The sequence below is a fragment of the Patiria miniata genome, unplaced genomic scaffold (assembly GCF_015706575.1).
Source record: "Patiria miniata isolate m_02_andy unplaced genomic scaffold, ASM1570657v1 HiC_scaffold_9, whole genome shotgun sequence".
In the NCBI taxonomy this organism is placed as follows: domain Eukaryota; kingdom Metazoa; phylum Echinodermata; class Asteroidea; order Valvatida; family Asterinidae; genus Patiria; species Patiria miniata.
In genome coordinates, this window is record NW_024037076.1 from 22,133,192 (window position 1) to 22,153,939 (window position 20,748).

At 37.6% G+C, this 20,748-nt stretch overlaps 1 protein-coding gene across 3 annotated transcripts in view; it reads left to right on the top strand.

Moving 5' to 3' along the window:
* The window catches only part of LOC119720683 (transcription factor 12-like), a 95,593-nt gene that overhangs the window by 19,165 nt on the left and 55,680 nt on the right, over window positions 1-20,748 (top strand). The window contains exons 1-7 of one of the 3 annotated variants that reach the window (XM_038190479.1): window positions 4,359-4,612; window positions 7,338-7,473; window positions 7,781-7,821; window positions 13,395-13,497; window positions 14,243-14,400; window positions 17,159-17,336; window positions 17,733-17,812. In XM_038190479.1, the coding sequence (XP_038046407.1) occupies window positions 4,499-4,612; window positions 7,338-7,473; window positions 7,781-7,821; window positions 13,395-13,497; window positions 14,243-14,400; window positions 17,159-17,336; window positions 17,733-17,812 (810 nt within the window). In that variant the 5' untranslated portion in view covers window positions 4,359-4,498. Of the gene's footprint in view, window positions 1-4,358; window positions 4,613-7,337; window positions 7,474-7,780; window positions 7,822-13,394; window positions 13,498-14,242; window positions 14,401-17,158; window positions 17,337-17,732; window positions 17,813-20,748 lie in introns of those variants that run through there. The other 2 variants (XM_038190478.1, XM_038190480.1) reach the window with 2 other exon arrangements.

The following is a 20,748-nucleotide window of genomic DNA, read 5'->3' on the forward strand; positions in this document are numbered from 1 at the left end:
GTTCCTAGGTCTCCTTGTTCGTTCAGGTTTGTTTTCATATCGTGTACTTGTTGGAGAGCAAAAGTGTATAACGACGTGAACATTTACCTGCCTGCAGTCTTTAGGTTCTAGATTTAGTCGGGCTGGCTTGATTGCAGTCCTTATCAGCGGGCATTTTAGGTTTTTTTTGTAAATGCTAACGAGTCCTTCAAGTTTACTAAAAAAAAATTGTAGTAAAAGATATTTTTAGTCTCCTATTTAAAATTCAGTTTTTACCCAATAACTTTGTACGAGTACACTAAGTTTCAGTAGTCCACATGTATTTTAAGTGAGGGATCAATTTTTTGCACGATATTTCTCTTTCACGTCAAGTAATTTTTCAGCTTCCAATTTTACAACTTGGCCTTTTTCAGGGGAGATTTTTTAAGAAATCAATGTACCAAAAATAATTGCAAATTTGAGAATTTTTGCATGTTAATTTTCCTATTCAAGGAGTCCATAAGTGGCGCCAGAGTAAACTTTCAGGCCCTATTGCTTGGGCAAATTATTACAAATTCTGCTTCATTTAGGAACTGATCTAGTGTCCGGAAGTTTCACCAGGGACAGTTACGGTCACTCATGGGTTCAATATACATTGTTATATACATGTACGTGCACACACAAAAAGAGCAAGGTTTTATATTTTTTATTTTTTTTTGGAGGGGGGGGGGGGGATATTGAAGTTACTATTGTAATTAATATGGAAATTAAAGGTCCACAATATGTTCACACATCAGTAATCCAGCGTGCGAGGTAAGTATCATAAATGTCAAGTCATATTTTGTTTCCAGTTGCAATGTACCGATACGTACTACATGTACCCGGTATGTGTCAAAAAACATGCCCTACTTTTTGTCCTACATGTAAATAACTCTGTTGATTACCAATGTAATTAAACCAAAATTCAGATCATGTAAACAAGGCATGACAAATTTTGTGGAGTGAGTTTTATCAGTTTTGTGCAAGGGTGATTTAAACACCATACGAAAAAAATATTCATTCAGAATGTCAATACAGTGATGGAGACTGTGATGGGAGGCACATACTGCGGCCAAAAGCTTCTGAAGGAATGCAGGATCACCCCTGATGTCATTGCACACCTCGATTGTTGTGTATCGTTGATTGTTGTGTGTTGTGAATCGTGTGTTGCTCCAAAAGATTGAGGTATGCAATGGCATCAGGGGTGAACCTGCATTCCTTCAGCAGCTTTCGGCCACAGCCTGCGCCCTCCGCCACCTTGTCCAGTGCAGTATTGACATTGGAAGACGCCAAGTTGAAATAGTCCGTGGGATGAGAGCCCAAAAACGCTTTAGTTTTCGAAATAGGCGATCTGGTTCGCCAACATTTTATAAAACTTCCCATGTAGATTATGGTGTACCCTATTGGAAAAGCTTTGTTCCCCGATCCACAGTTTGCTTCGGAATGAGAAAATCTGGGATAAAAAACACTGGTAATTATGCATGAGAAAGCACATAAGATACAGCGCCCTCTATTGACATAGTCAGAAACTTTTTCGCACGCAATGAGTGCTTGCTAGATGATACTTCTTTCATTTCACTTGTTTATTCTAGATTTTTGTTATTATTTTTTCATCAGGATGCCAAAAAATCTTCATTACAGTTTTGTTCAACTTGAAATGATCAAGTTTTAAGATCGAATGTTATGTACATGTATATGTCTGTATTAGCTACATAAAAATTTATTGGTATGGTTAAAACCCAGATCAGAATAATTTTGTGAACTCTTATCTCAGGGTAACATCTTTCAGTTCTGCTCCCACTTTTTTTTTTGGGGGGGGGGGATTAGTTGAAAAGAAAAATGGCCATAAATGAAGTTATTGGGGTTTTTTTCTTCAGAGTTTCCCCCTTTTCAATATCAGTGTGGCAGAAAGAAGGGATTACGGTATATACATGTACCTCATGAGTTGAAACGTCTGATTACAAAACCACTCAAAAAGGACAGTTCTCAAGTTCTCATACATGTACTGAAGTTGATTTTTTTATTACACTTGGATAGAAAATGACTCATAAAAATATTGGTGGCTATAACTGCAAATACTGTTTTTGTATTTTTTATATTCCAGGCACAATGTGGTTTAATAAATCACCAAATAGTGATGTATTCAATGTAATTTCATTTTATTTTATTATTTGATATATTTATTTTATATTTCTTTTTTTTTGGGGGGGGGGGGGGATTTAAACCCACAGTTTTTACCCACACAACTAGAATGGTATTTAGATGACATAATTTTGTTCAATCTATACTAAATGAGCTTTACTCTTTTATTTGCAACTGACAAAACGAGCTATATGAGCACATGTACACATCTTAGGCTGATTACATAATTGTTGTATAACATTGTTGAAAGTCTGTGGAATTGGCTTTATCAGAGAATCGATTCCTCCAAAAAATGGAATCACAACTACATGTAGGAAGCCTTTAACCCGTATGTAATGTAGCCAGGAATCATGCCCAAATCACGATGCTAGCAACATGAGCAATGCTGCAACCCAGGAAATATGGGTTTATGGACATTGACAAATTGACTACTACATTTGTACCTTTTATTTTAGTTTTCTTTAGAAAAAAAAGTCTGACACGAATGACAAAATTTCCAGTTTTACATGGAATTGCCCATATAAATATATGCAATTCACCCTTAGATATTTCAGGCAATTTCTAAAATAATTCTTTTCAACTTTTGAATTTCTTACATGGAATCACCCTTTTAGAACCTGTTTTAAGCATCACTGGCCAATTGCATTATTATCCTTATTCATAAATACCGTACCTTTTCAGTCAAAACCATAAAAAAGTTGAAAAATCAGCAAAATCCCAATGATCAGGCTATTCCATGGTGTGCACAGCCTATTCAGGACAAACCTTTTAGATACATGCTGCTTAAGAAATTTGCTTTAGATATTCTGAGAGTTATTTAAGGCACCTGCTTGAGATGAAGATCAGATATTTTGGCCATGTAAACTGCCGTCTTTTAATTGTGTCTAATTAGGGCAATTTATTTCATTGTCGAAGAATCAAACATATCAAAGTTTAGAAAAATGTTTAGTTTTAAATGTGTATGTGGGTCACAGTCTTTTTATTTTATTTACATACCACTTAACCAAATTTGTAATTCTTTTTCATTGTTTTTTACAAACATACCAACACATTGTTGTGGGCTTTTAAGGGTATTTGACCTTGCCTGATTCTTTTTTGTTTTGTTACGGTTGAATAATAGACAAAGCCATCAGATTTCATTCTTTTGAGTTGAATCACGTAGGAGACGGGCCAGAGCAACAGATGGCTGCATTGTCATTGGTCCTTGTATATTGGACACTGCCTGAAGAACCTCTACCCCTCAAATATCATCATCCAAATAACATTTCAATAGTTATTGGATGTTAAAGAAGAAAAAATAATCAAACATATAAATTACAATTTCAATAAATCACTGAAAATAGTGTGCATATATTTACAGCCTGGATGTGTACAAGTACATGTATGTACTGTATTTAGAAGTAGTCAGAATATGTGTTTATGTGTCCTACATGTACCTGGTACATGTACAATGTACATATTAAATCACATAAGTTCAGGTGTAAGGAATATATGTTTTTATTGGCTTTGAACATGGACACTTAGAACATGAATAAACTGATACGAGTCTAAGGAACATCTTTTGTTTTGTCTTGTCTTACATTTTCTTTTTGTACAAGTAGTTGTAATTAATGCTATAAACCCATGTCTCATTAACAAAAACTGTATTAATTATGATTAGAAGGTTGTGGTTGGCAGGATAACCTTTTGCTACAGTTGTGTACATGTATGATGAAGCTATTTGTTGCAATTACTGGTGATAATTAACTGATGACTCTGCATCAACAGGTACATCCTATACTGGAAATATGTACAAAAATGTAAACATATTGCACAGGCTGTTATGCAACTTTGTAGTGTATTCGTTTTTTATTACATGTTAGTACCGGTACTTACAGGAGTCATTGATACACATGCACGTACTGTATAGCATTGGGACAACGTACCGGTATTAGTATTAAACAGTGTTTATCATTATGCTCATTTTGATAAATTTTATGAGAGGAATTTGCATTTGAAAGAACATGGGTATAATTTTACTGCAAACTGCATAACTCCATGCAGGCATACATGTAAGTCACTGTTGAGAATATTGCTATACTTTGAAACACATGCGCAAGTACACTGAATTGTGCGTGGTACATGTATACTGTGTGGAGGATGGTGCCATTGTAAAAACCATGCTGACTGAGCACACAAAGGGATCTGCTCATTGTAAACACAACAGGCCCTGCTTACTTTACCTTCAAGTTGGTACAACGTGTAGTCTGACTGTGCATGCCCGGTGTGCTGTATATGCTCACATGGATGATACTGTAGTGGTGTGGATAACGTTTGCATCTTCTGCTTCTGCTATTTTTTGGTGAACATCGTACATGTAATGAACTTGAGTGTAGAGCCTACATGTAACACTATAAGGAGCTATATTGATAGACAATCACTCAACATGTTATTCCTAGAAAGCTTGGTAAATGTTGAAGACTGCATGAGTTTGGTGAGTTATTATTAATATTAGCAGCCATTACCTTTAACGTGTACATGTACCATTGAAAATAACTCTTATTTTTTTTCCTTTGGGTGATGAAAGAACTACATTTTTAGAATTCCATGTTTACTATTATATGAACATGTACATGTGTATATCATTATGTATTCTTGAACACTACTGGGTATAGGACTTGATTGTGTCTTTTAGCTGTGGACAGTACATTTACATTTATTTTGTAACTCCATGCAGTTGCTGTATGTACACAATCAAATCTGATCAAATGTAAACCCTGGTGTTCAGAAACATGTGCGTATGTGCATGTACTTGGGACAACTTGATGCCCTTTTGAAGGTATTGCAAAATTCCTGTAAACCACAAATCTTATAAAACCAATTACTCTTTCTCTAGAGTACTTGTACACTTATGCATCTGAATTTAAACATCTACAATTGAGTGTTTTACTGGATTATGTTTGGAGCTATTACCTTTATCTTTTGAACATGTGCGTACCATTTATTTACAAGTTGGCTGTGTTTGGACAGCCTTTTAGCAGTTATGAGTCAAGGTTGCAGACCAATAAATAAACTGCCATAGACACTAGTGATAAATATACCTACTTCTGAAATTCAGGAAAAATATTCGAAACTCTCCAAGGTGTTTGAAACGTGTGTCTCAAACAACTTGGAGAGTTTCGAATATTTATCAAATTACAGCTTATTTCATCATCTTTCATTTTCTGTTAAAAATTTTTTGGTTAACTGATGACTTTTAGGAAAAAATTCCATCCAAAGATGATCACCCCTAAATGTAGTCCTGTAGCTCATCGCCATAGAGCAATTTGTAGGGCCCAATTTCATCCGAATATCACAGAAACACGAGCTCGCAGTCCTGTGCACGGCTTTTTTTTTTACAAACCCTCAAAATGCTCTAATAACAAAAAAATTTGAGGGCATGCAAATGGTGATTTGGCCGGCGTAGGCAATTTTGGGCCTATTTACTGGCCTGCAACCTAAAACGTTTAATACTAAAGGGTGAGGTCGGCAATGGAGTGTAGCTATGGGCGCTACATACGCTAGGCAACTTAATCGGGAAGTATTTTAGCTAAAATTGTTCCGTTATCGTTTACAAGATTGTTCTGGTTTAGTGCTAAACCCTCCCGCCGCGGTTGCCATTGCATAACTCAAATCAGTGTAAATTGTAAACCGTTCAGAAAAAGTTTTAGTGAAAACGTTACGCTTAATCTAGTTAACCAGTGTTTTGCATAAGTAATTTTTTCGGTGTCACTCATTAGCATAGACATGCACATTGTCAACCTTAAAAAACCACAATGTTGATGGCATAAATACATGTCACTTTAAAGGCTTTTTAAAACAAAAAGTGAAAATAATTAATGATCCCTTACAGGACAGGTTCATGTATATTAAAATTGAAATTAAAGATTTTTTTTTAAAATGCCACACAAACCTTTTAAAGCTACAGTCCATCATTTGTAATTTGTGCATTTTGTTCGTTTGAAGCAACAAAAGAGTTCAAAATCTAATGAAGGATACTGAGCAGCTAACCTGGTGAAGTTTCAGCTAAGCTTCAGCTGTACATTCCGAGAAAAACAGCATTCTAAGATCTCAATTTCAAATCAAAAGTTACTGAATCATGTTTTGAATTGTTTTGAATTGCAGCTATACGCGACGTAGCCCACTGATCCGACGAATTATAACAACCGCGCGCGCGTGTGCGTCGTTCCAATACTTGTGCGCGCTGTGCTGAATAACAAAACGAACTACTAATTTAAATTTTCCTACGGTGCTTCTTAAGAATCACCATTGGAAATGCCTTGTTTCGTTAATTACTTCAAAATGACAGCTTCCCAGAAAGAATAATTTCACAGGGAGTTTTAGTATTTTCAACCAAGTTTGTTTTTCAACAATAATTACGCCAGTTACTTTTCGGATGGCTGCAAATGATGGACTATAGCTTTAATTTCCATGCTTGCTAATAGAATTCTTTTCAATTTACAGAATGAAAACAGTTTTTATACGTGATACATGTACATGTATGTATACCTTTTAGAAATGCTGGGCACTGTACATGTATCTGCATGACTGTACTAGTAATTCGACCTGCGTAGCAATATGTCCTAATTAGCATAAAACGCCACATCTCAAATTTACTGTGATAAATTAATTTATACATGAAATACTACTAATAATAATAAAAACATTTTATAGCACAACCTTCACATTCATGCATTACATAATGTGCCTCAAAAATAATACATTAAAACAACTGGAATAAAAATGTATTTAATTCCAGTCCAGATAAAAGTTGGTACGAATACGTAGCAGAAGTAGGGGTTTTCTGCATTTTTTTCTGGATTCTTGGATTTTAAAAAGCCTGAATGAGAATGTTTCATAGCTGTATTGTTTCTTTTTTGGTCAATAGTTAATGTGAAAGAATCACAATGAGAAGTTTTTAGGAGTGTCTTTTTGGGGGCAAATGCGTGAATGTACCTTCAATAGAATGTGTGTTGCTCTGGCATGTGTGGGATGCCGCCAAAAAATGTTTTCGGGGTAACATTGTATACATGTACATGTAGCTGACATATAACAGCTGTATATTAGCCCATGTGTGGGTTCATGTTATTTCCTGGCTTCAATTTTCCAGTTTATGTGACATTATATTTTAGCTGTTGAAAATAAATTGTATTACTTTTCTTTGCCGTGATTGTTAACAGAGTGGAATGCCAACTCTTACCAGCGACATGTCCAGCGGTAGTTCACTTTCACCTCATGCCAAGCCTGGTTCACCTTATTACTATAGCCCTCACCACAGACGCAGACCACTTGTGCCTGAACATCCTACATTTACAGGTAACTCCTCAATATGAACAGTCTTCCTCAGTATCACATGTGTAGAACCAAATTACTTCCATTTGGTCCTTTACATTTTACAAAAATCAACCAAAACAATTTGAATTCCACTTCTTAAAATATGATTTGAGGCATTTGGAGAGTATGAGTGGCTAAAGTTAGCATGTACAAGTGGGAGGGACTAGCTTGAGTCACTAAGCGAAGGGGAGTTCTGCATAGAACCAGTTGATATTGCTAGGGGTGCTTTTGATTGCTTCGGTTAAATACCTGTCAAATATTAATTGGTTTTTATCTCTGTAATTTTCAGGGCCACCAAAACGAAGGAAAGGCCCCCCAGGGGGGTTAACAGTAAGTAATCATTTCAGAAATCCTCAATTCATATTGACATCTAAATGACTTAAAAGTGGGTGCATCCAGTATATTACTTGTTTGTGGTAAGAGCGTCCCTTTGGTTAGTGTGATTAGCTGGAAAAAAAACGTAAGGGTCCTGATTCCTCACATTTTAATTGATGTTTTTGCAAGCTCTATGTGGGGTACATTGTAAGTGTTTAAGGGTACAAAAAAGAAAAGAAAATACAGTAAACTGTCGTTAACTCAAATTCGGATTACTTGAAAACTCTGTTTACATGTATGTCGAAGTAATACTACATTCCCATCAAGAGAATAGGATATTATGTACATAAATACCCCCGTAACTCAAAATTGCGAAGTTTTTTTCATTATTCAATACTGCCCAACACTTTGTCTTTTCACGTGGGGATGCAGCGTACATGATGCCATTGTGATCGGACTCCAGCCTGTGGCCGCAACAAATCCTGGCTTTCGAGTTACACGTAGCCTGATTGCTACCGCTGGCCCAATTGTAACCTGCACGCCAGCAGTTCAATCTTGCTGGCTCTTTGCGGTGGACATGCGTTCCCTTGAGATTTGACTTAACAAGAGTTTACTGTACCTTGGAATAAGTCAAGGCACTCACAACCAAAGTTAAACAGCTTTAAAACTGTTTTGCCCATACCATCATGATATGTCACACTTTGCTTACAATGCATCATTCAGGAAAAGAAATGAGGCCTAGCAATCACAACGCTGAACATGCAAATTATGCAATAATGTAATAGGTCACTGGTATTTGTTCAGAATGCATTGGTAGGCATTATTTGCTTAGAGTTTTCCGTAAAGCATTGGAGTGTAACCTTCAACCTAAACTATTTGAACATTATTTGTTAAATGTTTACGGCTGCCCTACGCAGTGCTTTCTTTTTTCCATAAAAGAAATTAAATTAGACTTGCTGAAATATCATTCAGAAAAGCGCAATTACATGCAAGGCACACACAGGTGGACATAACGCACATACCAGGCTGCAAAGGGAAACCAAAAAGGGGGCTTTGGTGGCAAACTTCAGTTCATTCTGCTATATAGTACTGCACCTTTCAGATAAACGCTGCCAACTGGCCTGGTGTCCAGCCTCAAGTACTCATTGGAAAAGGCCCTAGTGTGCTGCACATGCTATCAGTTTACAATACCAGATGCTTCAGTGTAGTCGACTCTCTGCGGAACTGTAAAAGTCAGAATTTTATCAAAATCGATCAAAATTATATTTCAAATTTTCAAATAAGCCACAAAGGGAAACTGACTAGGTGAAAGTTGAACAAAGAAATTGACTGGAGCGGGGTTCGAACCTGCGACCTCCGAATTGCCGTTCTGGTGTTCTACCAACTGAGCTATCGAGCCCTATGTTGGCGGTTCCCCAATTTGTCAATATTCTTGTTAAAGGGGCGCTAGTCAGAAGACATAATCCCAGAGGTCACGATACTATAGCAACATTAGCAATACTGCACACCTGGGAAATAGCAAACAGGGATCACTCAAAGAGGATACGGCAATTATATTTCGGCATTTTGTTATCCGACCCCATAAATGTGAACAAGGAAAAAAGCTTAACAGTATTTGACAGATCTGCTGAAGCAGAATAACCCACCAGTGTTAAGACACACAAAAATACAACTTGGTTGTGAAGTCTAATCATTGCTGATACACTCAAGTTGAACAATACAAATTCACTGTGCTCACCTGCTGTCATATACATGTAACAAGTTTATTTTACTTGTTAATGGCCTAAAGGTCCAATTGAATGTCTTCAATTTTCTGGGGGAAAAAGTTTTGCCAGAGCTGGAGGAAACTGTTTTAAGATGGGATCAAAAAAGTTGGAAGTCCACTGCACAAAAAGTCATTCGAGGCCGTTTGCTCAACACGTAAAATCGGTAGCTCACAAAATATCCCCGTGTGCGATCAATTTTTGCTGAGTTTTCTTGCTGCTCCAGGCCGTGAGGCAAATATCTATCCTGTTTGATTTTTTTCACCTTGCGAGGTGAAAACACACCGTGTGCGGGCAATCTGAGTTATATGCTGAGCCAAAAAAATTAACTAGCTCATGAAATCACGTACTCTGTACACATGATTTTAAGATATTGTTGTGCATTTCTTCTAAAGCCTGCTGGCATTTGTCCCCATTTTTGAAATCACGCGACTGATAACAAGAATACATGGAATGTACTTTCATTGGCTAATTAGTTTTTTTAGCTCAGCACGTTGCTCAGATTGCCCGTACACAGTGAGTTTTTTGCCTCGCGAGACAAAAAAAAACAAAAAGGATTTGCCTCACGACCTCCCGAGGCAATAAAACTCAGCAAAAATTCACCGCACATGGGGATATTTTGTGAGCTATGTTCTGAACAAACGGCCTCGAATGACTTTCTGCTCAGCACGTACATTTGTACATGTAGCTCTCATGTGCGGCAGGCTTTAAGAACAGAATAGTTATTCCCAACAAGCAACATACCATGTAACTAGGCGCCTTCCCCCCCCCCCAAAAAAAAATTTAATTAAAAAAGAGGAAGGGTCAGTACATGTAGGTAGGATTAGGTTTTATTTGTTTACATACATGTACTCACCTATAATAATAATTGGCTTATTATGCTTGCTGACAGGTGTACATCTGAGCAAGTCCCTGTGATTTTGCATTTTCCTGCCGAACCCCGCCCAAACCATTGTTTGGTCAAGATTGTTGGACCTTATCAAAAGGAAAATGTTCAAAACTTGAGAGTTGATGTGCAGTATGGCAATTCCATCGTTGTGGACTTTACATTTAGAGCCTACTGATCAATTTGAACCAAAAAAAATAAATAAATAAAACACTTGCAGTGAAAGCAAATTTTATATATTCTGTACAACTCTAGTTAGGCCTTGATGACATGGATAACTTAGTGTTAGCTGAATTAATTATATATTAACTCTATACGAACACCAATGACATTTTACAAAAGCATGCTTTTGTTAATGTTTCAGACATTACATTATACTGAAATCAATTTCACACACGTGATAAAAAAACCCACTGAATCATGGTATTCTTACCAAATTTAGCCCAAAAAACAAACGTTTTTCTTTTTGGACCCCCCCCCCCCAACTGGCACACCACTCAAATAAATGGTTCTAATTTTCCCCTTTTATTTGATGCTACATAAGATTTCATAAATTTGTCACTTTTCAGCCGTGCCCACTTTTGCCTGGATTGCCCAGTACCATCACAAGTATTTATGGAAATAACTTCCAGTTAAATGACACTTGGCATTACTTTGGAAAATAGTTTGCCTCAAAGGAAAGATTATTTGAATTACTGACCCAAATAATGCAACAATTGACTTCATATTGAGTTTTTTTTAACCAATGTAGTTTCAGTAATCTAATAAAAAGAACTAAAGTGGTAAGGCCAAAAAAAAAAAAAAAAACGGTCTCTGGTCAGACCGAAGCTCCGGAATTGATGCGGCGACGCGTTTTGTTTTGTTTTTTGGGTGGCTTTTTTTTTTTTTTTTTATGCCCCGCGGCGAAGCCGAAGGGGCATACTGTTTCCGCCTTGTCCTTCCATGGGTGGGTGGGTGTGTGTGTGTGTCCGGACAAATCTTGTCAGCGCGATAACTTGAGAAATACTTAACATATGAACTTCAAATTTGGTTTGTGTATTGTTCTTGGTAATCCTAAGAACCCTTGTGCATTTGGGGCCGAAAGGTCAAGGGTCAAGGTCACAGCGACTAAAATAAAAGAAATCTTGTCAGCGCGATAACTTGAGAAATACTTTACACGTGAACTTCAAATTTGGTTAGGCCTATTGCATTGGGGGTCGAGGGGTCAAGGGTCAAGGTCACAATGGCTAAAACAATAAAAATCTTGTATTTATTATGAGATCATAGGGATTAGGGATTAATTCATATAAAACCTACAGAAGACACTAATGCTGTCAATGAACGTTCCATGTGACCAAGGTACATGTAAGTTGATGTTAAAAGAGTGGTGTTATGTCATGGGAACAGTCACGGTTGCGGGGCATTTGTGTTTGTAAACACACCTGACTTGTTCAAGCTTGAATTGTACAGACAAGGTGGGTACTATTTTGCTTTTTTGTGTCCTCATTATACATTGGTGTCCTCCATAATTTGCCTTGGTGCCCTTTATCATTTGCCTCGGTGCAATTTCCCCATTCCTTGGTGCTCCTTGGTACAAACATTTGAGGAGGTGCGGCAAATTTGAGGAGGCGCTGTTGTAGCTTCCGTGTTAATTTGAAGGGAAAAAAAAGGTTGACGTGCATGATTAAAATCGACGCGCGCGCTGACCAGAGACCGATTACTTTTTTTTGTGGCCTAAGCATTGTAATAGAAACCACACAGCAATGCAGCAACTACCGGTATACTGGTACTGTACATGTACCGCCGTACTCTGCATTAGTGTGAAGCAAGATGATTTCAATGTGCTGCAACACAATGACTGTTATAATATATTCTCATTAACATTTCAAGCTATTAAAAGCAAGTAAAATGCAGACAATATGTTAAAACCTTACGTTTAATATTTTCCTTTCAGTTCATTATGGTGTGGAGTCTATTGGGTATTTGTTTACATTCTTTTGGGGGTAAACTGAAGCCCTGTTTGTTTCAAACACTACAAGTCACCCTAAACTGAGTGTTTGATCTTAAGCTTGAGACTTCCAACCCTGGTCCCAAGCAGGTCAAGCTCCCCTGGGTATCAGACTGAGAAAAGGTCACATCCACAATCTGACTGTTCTCTGTCTTAAATAATGACAGTCTAGTCTATTCCAACTAATAATTATTGTAGTTGTCCGTTCTGCAAAAATTCTGAACAGAGTAAATTATTTAATTGCATATTTTGTTGTCTTCATAGAGTTCATAATTTAGCTGTTGGCAATTAATTTGTGATGTCATTACTTGGATTGCTTTGTTATTCAATTCACACATCCACATCATTGCACACTGAGCATTTTGGACAATAATGTAATCACTTCATCTCTATCTAACGCCACTGAATTAGAGACAAATGAAGCCAGTACCTCTTCAATACCCTGTGTCCTTGCTTTGCCAGATGGGGCCCTGCATACAGGAAGCATTCAGTTCATTAAGTAAATTGCAACTTTGTCCCATCCTGATTCCAACAGTTCAAATTTGTCACTAGATTTTTCTTACTTATAAAGAATCCCTGCAAACTCTGCACATATGAGGTAATGCATACGTGTTGTTATGATTTTGACATTGTGCAATGTACATATGTATGGTTCTGTTTCACCTCTGCCAAGTGTTGTGTGATTGAAGGTACATGTACCACTACCAGAATACATGGAAATATTATAGATATAAACATACTGCAGCTGCCATACTACAGTTTATTCAGCACTTTACCAACATTAATTTGTACAACGTTGTGTGCTCTGTATAAATTTTAAACAGTAAAAGAAAATGTGGTGCTTTTTGATAAGTCATTTGTTGGTAGCTTTTGTGAGCTCTTAATATGTTTTGTATTTTAACACTCTTGTCCAGTTAATAATCTTTGATTTTTTATTTTTTTTAATTTGCAGGTGTATTCTCCTAATAGTCAAGAGGACTATCACCATTCATCCGATCCATCCAGTTACCCTTCCCCTAAGCCTCCAGGCATATATCCTAACGAGTACTTCATGGGTAAGTAAGATGCCAGGAGATTCATATGGGAATCAATCCATGAATGTTTTATTAAATCATCAAGATTCATATTAGGAAAGTTGTATTTTTTCAATGATTTCAACGCCATATAGCATAATCCATACATGTAATACGTACATACACATGTAATGGCATTCTGTGATGTCAGGCGAAAATAGCCAAAGCGCAAAGCTGGCTCCATCAATGTGTGTACACATGCTCAGCACTTCTGCATGCATGCGATTGGATCGGATACCGGGGACATCCGCAATATGGGCTACGCTGTGTTTTTGACTTTAACAAAATAGGAAACAAAAAGTATGTCTTATTTTTTCAATTTACTTAAAGTACTGTTTTTTTTGGGGGGGGGGAGGGGGATTGATTAAAATCTTGGGGTTTTTTTTCATATATTGAAAAATCCCAAGTAACCGAAATGTTCTCATTTTATTTTGTTTTTCTAAAATTGTCAAATTCAGAGTTGGCGGGTTTGTAATCCAACAAACTAAAAAATGCTGGCCTAACTACGACTGTATACTGCAATATGCATTGCAATATAACTTGCGCCACGTATGGGCCACTCAACTCATCTAAACAATGTATATTTTGGTCAGTTAGCAATCCGAAATTGAGAACTATGACACCTATTACTGCAGGTAAACCCATATTGTTCCTGTGCATCTGGGGAGTTAAGCCTGACTACTATTATCCCCACAATTCACTGTAACATTGAGGTTTTTTCTTCCAGATGCTGCTTCAGGCACCCACAGTCCACATAGTACAGATCCCTGGAACAGTAATGGGCTGGCCCCATCCAGTGCTAGCTTTCATTCTACTTCCATCTTAGGCAACTCTGCTTCTTCATATTCACAATCACAAACTACATACCCACCACATGAACCTATGGTAAGAAAACAAAATGTATATCATTCTCTTATTTTTCTGTTAAATTAAAAACAATCATTATGCTCCTCACAACTGATATTTTATAGTCTTTTTTAATGTTGTGGCTATGAGCCTGTTTTCACCTGAATGTCCAAATACGCTGGATCAGATCCCTTAGTACTGGGTGTTATGGGAATGTTTAGTGCAAAAAGAGTGATTTAACCCCATCTGATGCAGCATCTTTATAATACGGATAGGGGTCTCCCAGTTGGTGGATCCAATCTTGCCAATTGACCTGGCTACTTCTGGTCATCAAGGCGCTGTAGTGTAAGCACACAATGAAAGGGTGATACAACAATAAGATTCATTGTTGCAAATTGTAAGGATAAAACAGAGAAAGCTTCCATGATGGTAGGCTTAGTGTGTCTACAGGGCCTTATGCTGATTGCACTGAGAATTTATGATGCAAAATGGGTGCTTCACAAAGCAATTTGGGACGTTCTATTGTTAGAGTTGTTAGTCTCTTTGTAATTGGGGGTGGGTATTATTTCACTTTTTTTCACTTTTTAATGTTCTGCCCCTTTCAAAATATGTAGTAGCCTACTAGAAACAACAATCAAACATTAAAACAAACATTGGAAAAGTTTAACCCCCCTGTACATGCCATCAAAAAGTTTTGGGCGAAGGGCACCCTCTATGGCTAGTTGAACTGACATGTTCCCTGACTTCAAAAGTCATCAAAAGTAATATATTTTGCAGTTCAATGATTACTTAAACAAGTGAAGTTACTTTTACTGGCCATTTCTTGCAACATGATTGTGAAAAAGTTGGTTTTTGGTCCATAGTTAGATGACAGTTTTTCCACTCACTTTCCCTGAGCATATGACTGCATTCCTAATTTGAAACTTGTGATATCACCACTCGGTTCAGGGTGATTAAGTTCCAACGTCATGATTGTTAATCAAGTTTAAAATTTGTGACCTCCACTTTACCATTGTTGAAATCTGCCTTGCAGTAAACTTCATGGATAATTTGTTTTGTAATTAATGAGGTGGGTAAAAATATTGGTATTAATTATATTTAGTTCTTCATCAGCCCAAGTCAACTTGGTCAAAGCTACATGTACTAACTGTTGATCTTATTGAGCGAAGATAGCCAGGTTCCTTCTGAGAATACTCTGGTGTAACAAGTTTACAATACCAGAAGTAATGTGCAGTGGAATTCTGCACAGGATGAATTTAAGGATAAACTAGTACTATAAGGCATGGGAGGACTATTCGTATCATCAGACCAGGTTGATAAGTATATGAGTGTATGGAAGACTAGGCCCTAGACTAGGCAAATCTGACGCTATATTTGGGTAACAAAAGCAGATGCAAGGATGGATGATATTCAACAGAGCCGGTCATGGACATCTCTTAAATAAGTATGCATTCAGCATGAATCATACCCGCAATGACTTTTGAGTGAATAGCTACATGTATATATATACTATTCTCTGCTTTTCCCTTTCAATTCAGCATATACATGTAAATTTATCTGACACAATTGAACTTGTTTAACACTTGGACCAATACTAGCCAAGTTATGTGTAAGCTTGGAAAACGGGAAAAATTCAACAAATCGCAAACAATTAAAAGTGCAATCCTCCTCTTTTGGCAATTTTCAACGGTCCGTTTAGTTGAGGAACATGTTTTTCAACTTTTGTGTTTTTAATTATTGTTTTGGTATGTGCTGAAAATTTTTTTTCCCCAGGCAAAACAAAAATAAGTAGACCTGTTGGTACATATAACTGCATTCCGCATACAAAGCTGCATGGGCATGTGTTTTAAACCTAAGATTTTTTCTTTTTAAAAGTAAGAATTTGTATCGGCAATGGTTAAAGTTGTAATGACATACATGAAATACACTTCAGAGGTGAAACAAAAGGATTTACTAAACAAAAAATAAGGGAAGTTTCTTTATTTCCCCTAGATTACTAACTTTTGTCAAGGCTAGACCAGTGTGGGAGAAAATAGTCTGGAGCCGAAAAATAGTTACATACACTTTGTGCACAAGGAGTCAGGGCACCATACTATATTTTCAAAATGACACTTTGAGGGCCATGTACAGGGGGGTTAATGGTCTCAAATAATTTTTAAAGCATTTTTCCCTTGATTCCCATGGGTCACTACATATTTTGAGGGGGCAGCTAAAAAAGTATGGGCTAATACCCACCCCTATTGTAATGCACAATCATCATGCATGCACGATCAGGAGTTGCCAAAGCCTGTATAGAAATCTTGCCTGGAATCTTTAACCGCTGCTCTGTGTTTGCGACAGCACTGCAAGCACAAGGCTGCAACTCAACCGCAGCTAAGTCTGCTGTGAATCAACTCTATCAATCAACTACTGCATTATTTGCACTGAAGCCCTAGAAATTTCTAGGGAAAAAATGCCTATATGCGATCCAACGCTGCACTTATCTTTAAAATTGTTTTTTAATCTGCCCAGATATAGGGCAATCTATATTATGATTGGCTAACATGCTGCCTGCAAATGTAAAATCCTAGCTAACCTAGCCAGTAAAATTTATATGACATAAAGATCTTGAACCTTCCTCGCCAGATTAGACATTGTCATAGAGACATAAATTTAATTGTCATAAAGTCTGTATCGGTACGTTGGCAGGAAAAAAATCACAGTTCATAGCCCAGATTGAATAGATATTTAGTTGCAACCCTTGGTAGAGTGGTTATTTGATTGAATGTTAATATCTTTTGTATTTACTGTTGTACAGGGCTATGGTCAGAGTCAAAGTGGTGGTCATGTCCACAGTCATAGTTTGTCTCCCGATCGTGATCCCTTGAGTCTTCCTCCTATGTCAACCTTTAGACCTGGGACAACAACCTCCTCCACGCATCCACACTCTCCATATTCAACCTCATCACCAACCAATGGAACAGACACAACATTAAGTAAGTTGGATTCTGTGGGCTTGCTACCAAGGATGTGTTAATGCAGATGATTTTTATCACTGCTTTTAGATGGGCGGATCTTTTTGTTTTTTAATGTGTATCTATCGAATGACATGAAATTCCATATTGTGTCATAAAATACACAGATGGATCAAGTACGTGTAGTTTCATTGCTAAAGGTACTCATAACCAATTAACTTTTACCACTTTAACCATTTACACTGTAAAGTGCACCTTGTGAAGGTATTTGGAGTAACTGATTGATTACAGAACGTTGCTACTTCTGCTAGACCCTCTCAAGGGTTTAGAAACCTTGAGAAAGCAAAAACTTCTTCAAATGAAACTTGTTTCTTTTTTTGCTTTGATTCATGAGATTACCTTTGTGTTTATTTGTAGCTGTTAGAGGAACGACAAATGTAAGTGGAGGAGGGGGCAATTCACAAACAGGAGACACATTGGGAAAGGCATTAGCCTCAGTAAGTATAATATGCTCAAACATCTTTTTTTTAACTTCTTTTAAATTTTGAATTAACCAAATTAATTGTAGTTTTCACTGTTAAATAAAATTAGGTTACTTTTACCATTCTCAGGTGAAAGCAAAATATAACAGCATTACAGCAAATATGCATAATGTCATTCCCACTGCTGTCATTCCCACTGTCATTCTGACTGTCATACAGGTTTTGATGGTACCAAGTACCATAGTACCAAGTACCATGTGAATTCCCTATTGAACCACTGATTATTATGGGAAAAATAGCCAAATGTGATAAAGAAAAACAACTGTTTAGGTAAGTGTACAAGAGTAAACCTAGTTGGTTGATCTTGCATATTTGGGACCTGTTTGGTAAGCTGAAGACTTGCAATCTTGTGAGTGCCTCACTCTTTTATTGTAGGTGATAATATGTTTCTTAATTCCTGTAATACCCACAATGTGGGCCTACATGATTTCCTTCTCAATCATGCCTGCTCACAAATAGATCAAGTGGGAGTCAGGGGGTTTAACTTAAAAGCCTGTTTGTAAAGGGACATATGTAAGTTGTCACGAGGGGTGTTGCACAAAAAGGAAACAATCCTTTCAGACTGTACTTCATTCTGTGTGAGGGTTGTAGAAGTGTTTGCTGATGTTAAAACTGTTTAGTTTTGTCCCTTTTGAAACCAACATGTTAAGAACTTGTTAAAAATGATGCCTGTATAGTACAACAGATTTTACCCAGAGTGTATACTAAGTTTTAGTAGGCGAAATCCCATTATAACAAATTGGAGTTATCCAGAGAATCCGCTGGCTGATTTTAAAAAAGATTCCTGTATAGTGGAAAGGAGTTACCAGTCAGTGTATTGTCTGCAGATTGACAAGGAGGTACCTTGGCAATCTATTGGCTTCTGGCTGACAAGAACCCAGTAAAGCAGAAAGGAGGTACCTAGACGATCTATTGGCTTCTGGTTGACACGAACCCTGTCCGCCGATTGACAAGAATATGTATAGCAGAAAGGAGATTCCTAGACAATGTATTGGCTTCTGGTTGACAAGGACCCTGTGTAGCAGAAAGGAGGATCCTAGATACTGTATTGGCTTTTGGCTGACAAGAACACTGTATAGCAGAAAGTAGGTACCTAGACAATATATTGGCTTCTGGCTGACAAGAACACTGTATAGCAGAAAGTAGGTACCTAGACAATCTATTGGCTTCTGGCTGACAAGAACAGTGTATAGCAGAAAGTAGGTACCTAGACAATCTATTGGCTTCTGGCTGACAAGAACAGTGTATAGCAGAAAGTAGGTACCTAGACAATCTATTGGCTTCTGGCTGACAAGAACACTGTATAGCAGAAAGTAGGTACCTAGACAATATATTGGCTTCTGGCTGACAAGAACACTGTATAGCAGAAAGTAGGTACCTAGACAATCTATTGGCTTCTGGCTGACAAGAACACTGTATAGCAGAAAGTAGGTACCTAGACAATCTATTGGCTTCTGGCTGACAAGAACAGTGTATAGCAGAAAGTAGGTACCTAGACAATATATTGGCTTCTGGCTGACAAGAACACTGTATAGCAGAAAGTAGGTACCTAGACAATATATTGGCTTCTGGCTGACAAGAACACTGTATAGCAGAAAGGAGGTACCTAGACGATATATTGGCTTCTGGCTGACAAGAACACTGTATAGCAGAAAGTAGGTACCTAGACAATATATTGGCTTCTGGCTGACAAGAACACTGTATAGCAGAAAGTAGGTACCTAGACAATATATTGGCTTCTGGCTGACAAGAACACTGTATAGCAGAAAGGAGGTACCTAGACAATCTATTGGCTTCTGGCTGACAAGAACACTGTATAGCAGAAAGGAGGTATCTAGACAATCCATTGGCTTCTGGCTGACAAGAACACTGTATAGCAGAAAGGAGGTACCTAGACAATCTATTGGCTTCTGGTTGACACGAACACTGTATAGCAGAAACGAGGTTCCTAGATACCGTATTGGCTTCTGGCTGACAAGAACACTGTATTGGAGGAAGGAGGTACCTAGACAATCTATTGGTTTCTGTTTGTGATGTTTGCAAATATTGTATATTCCCTTTAAGAGGTGTCAAAAGTTGCACAAAATATTTTACTCAGAAAAATTCATTTCATGGACCCTTTAAGATCTCTGTGTAGAAGAAATGAGGTGCCAATGCTGCTAGTTATCTCATTGTGTAGTTAGAGGTACCTAGGCTGTCTACATGTAAATAACCTGAGGGAGGCTCCTCCCTTTTCTCCTGGAGCAGTTTTGTGATTGACATCAACTTCTGTACAGCCCTTGAAAAATTATTTTCAGCTTAGGCCAAACAAAAAAATACCTTTGGTGCGGGTCACCCGACCGACCCTTTTTTTGAAAGCGATATAATGTGACCCCACACAATTTGATTGGTTATTTGGGGGAAAAAATATTACAATACCGACGCTCAAAATCCCCAATCGCCAGAACAATTTATCAGCGAGTGTTTTTTTTTCTTTCTGATACTATTCGAATGAAAACATTGTGGTCTAACATCAGTTTGCGTGTACTTTAAAAATGTGTACGTTGTACCAAGACCGCTTGGGTCCTTCGTCACGTAATTGTCATTGCAACGCAGTCAAAAATGTCTGGTCCGTGTGTCTCATGTTCCTCCGTGCGGATACACGTGTGTGCGAGCAGGGCAGTATTGCGTGCCAGGGGAAATCCCTACTTTAATGTCTGTGCCCAATAAGCAATTTTATTGGCTGACCGCATGTTACACGGCCATACAGACTTTCAAGCCTACGGACGCCATGCATCATGAAAACCAATTTTCGATGAAACTTTTGTTGGAAGCAAAGTGTGCTAACGATCTTTTTTTTTGTAAACTAAACGCTTTTAGGTTGCTGAAAGCAAGTCTTTGTTTACATCGCG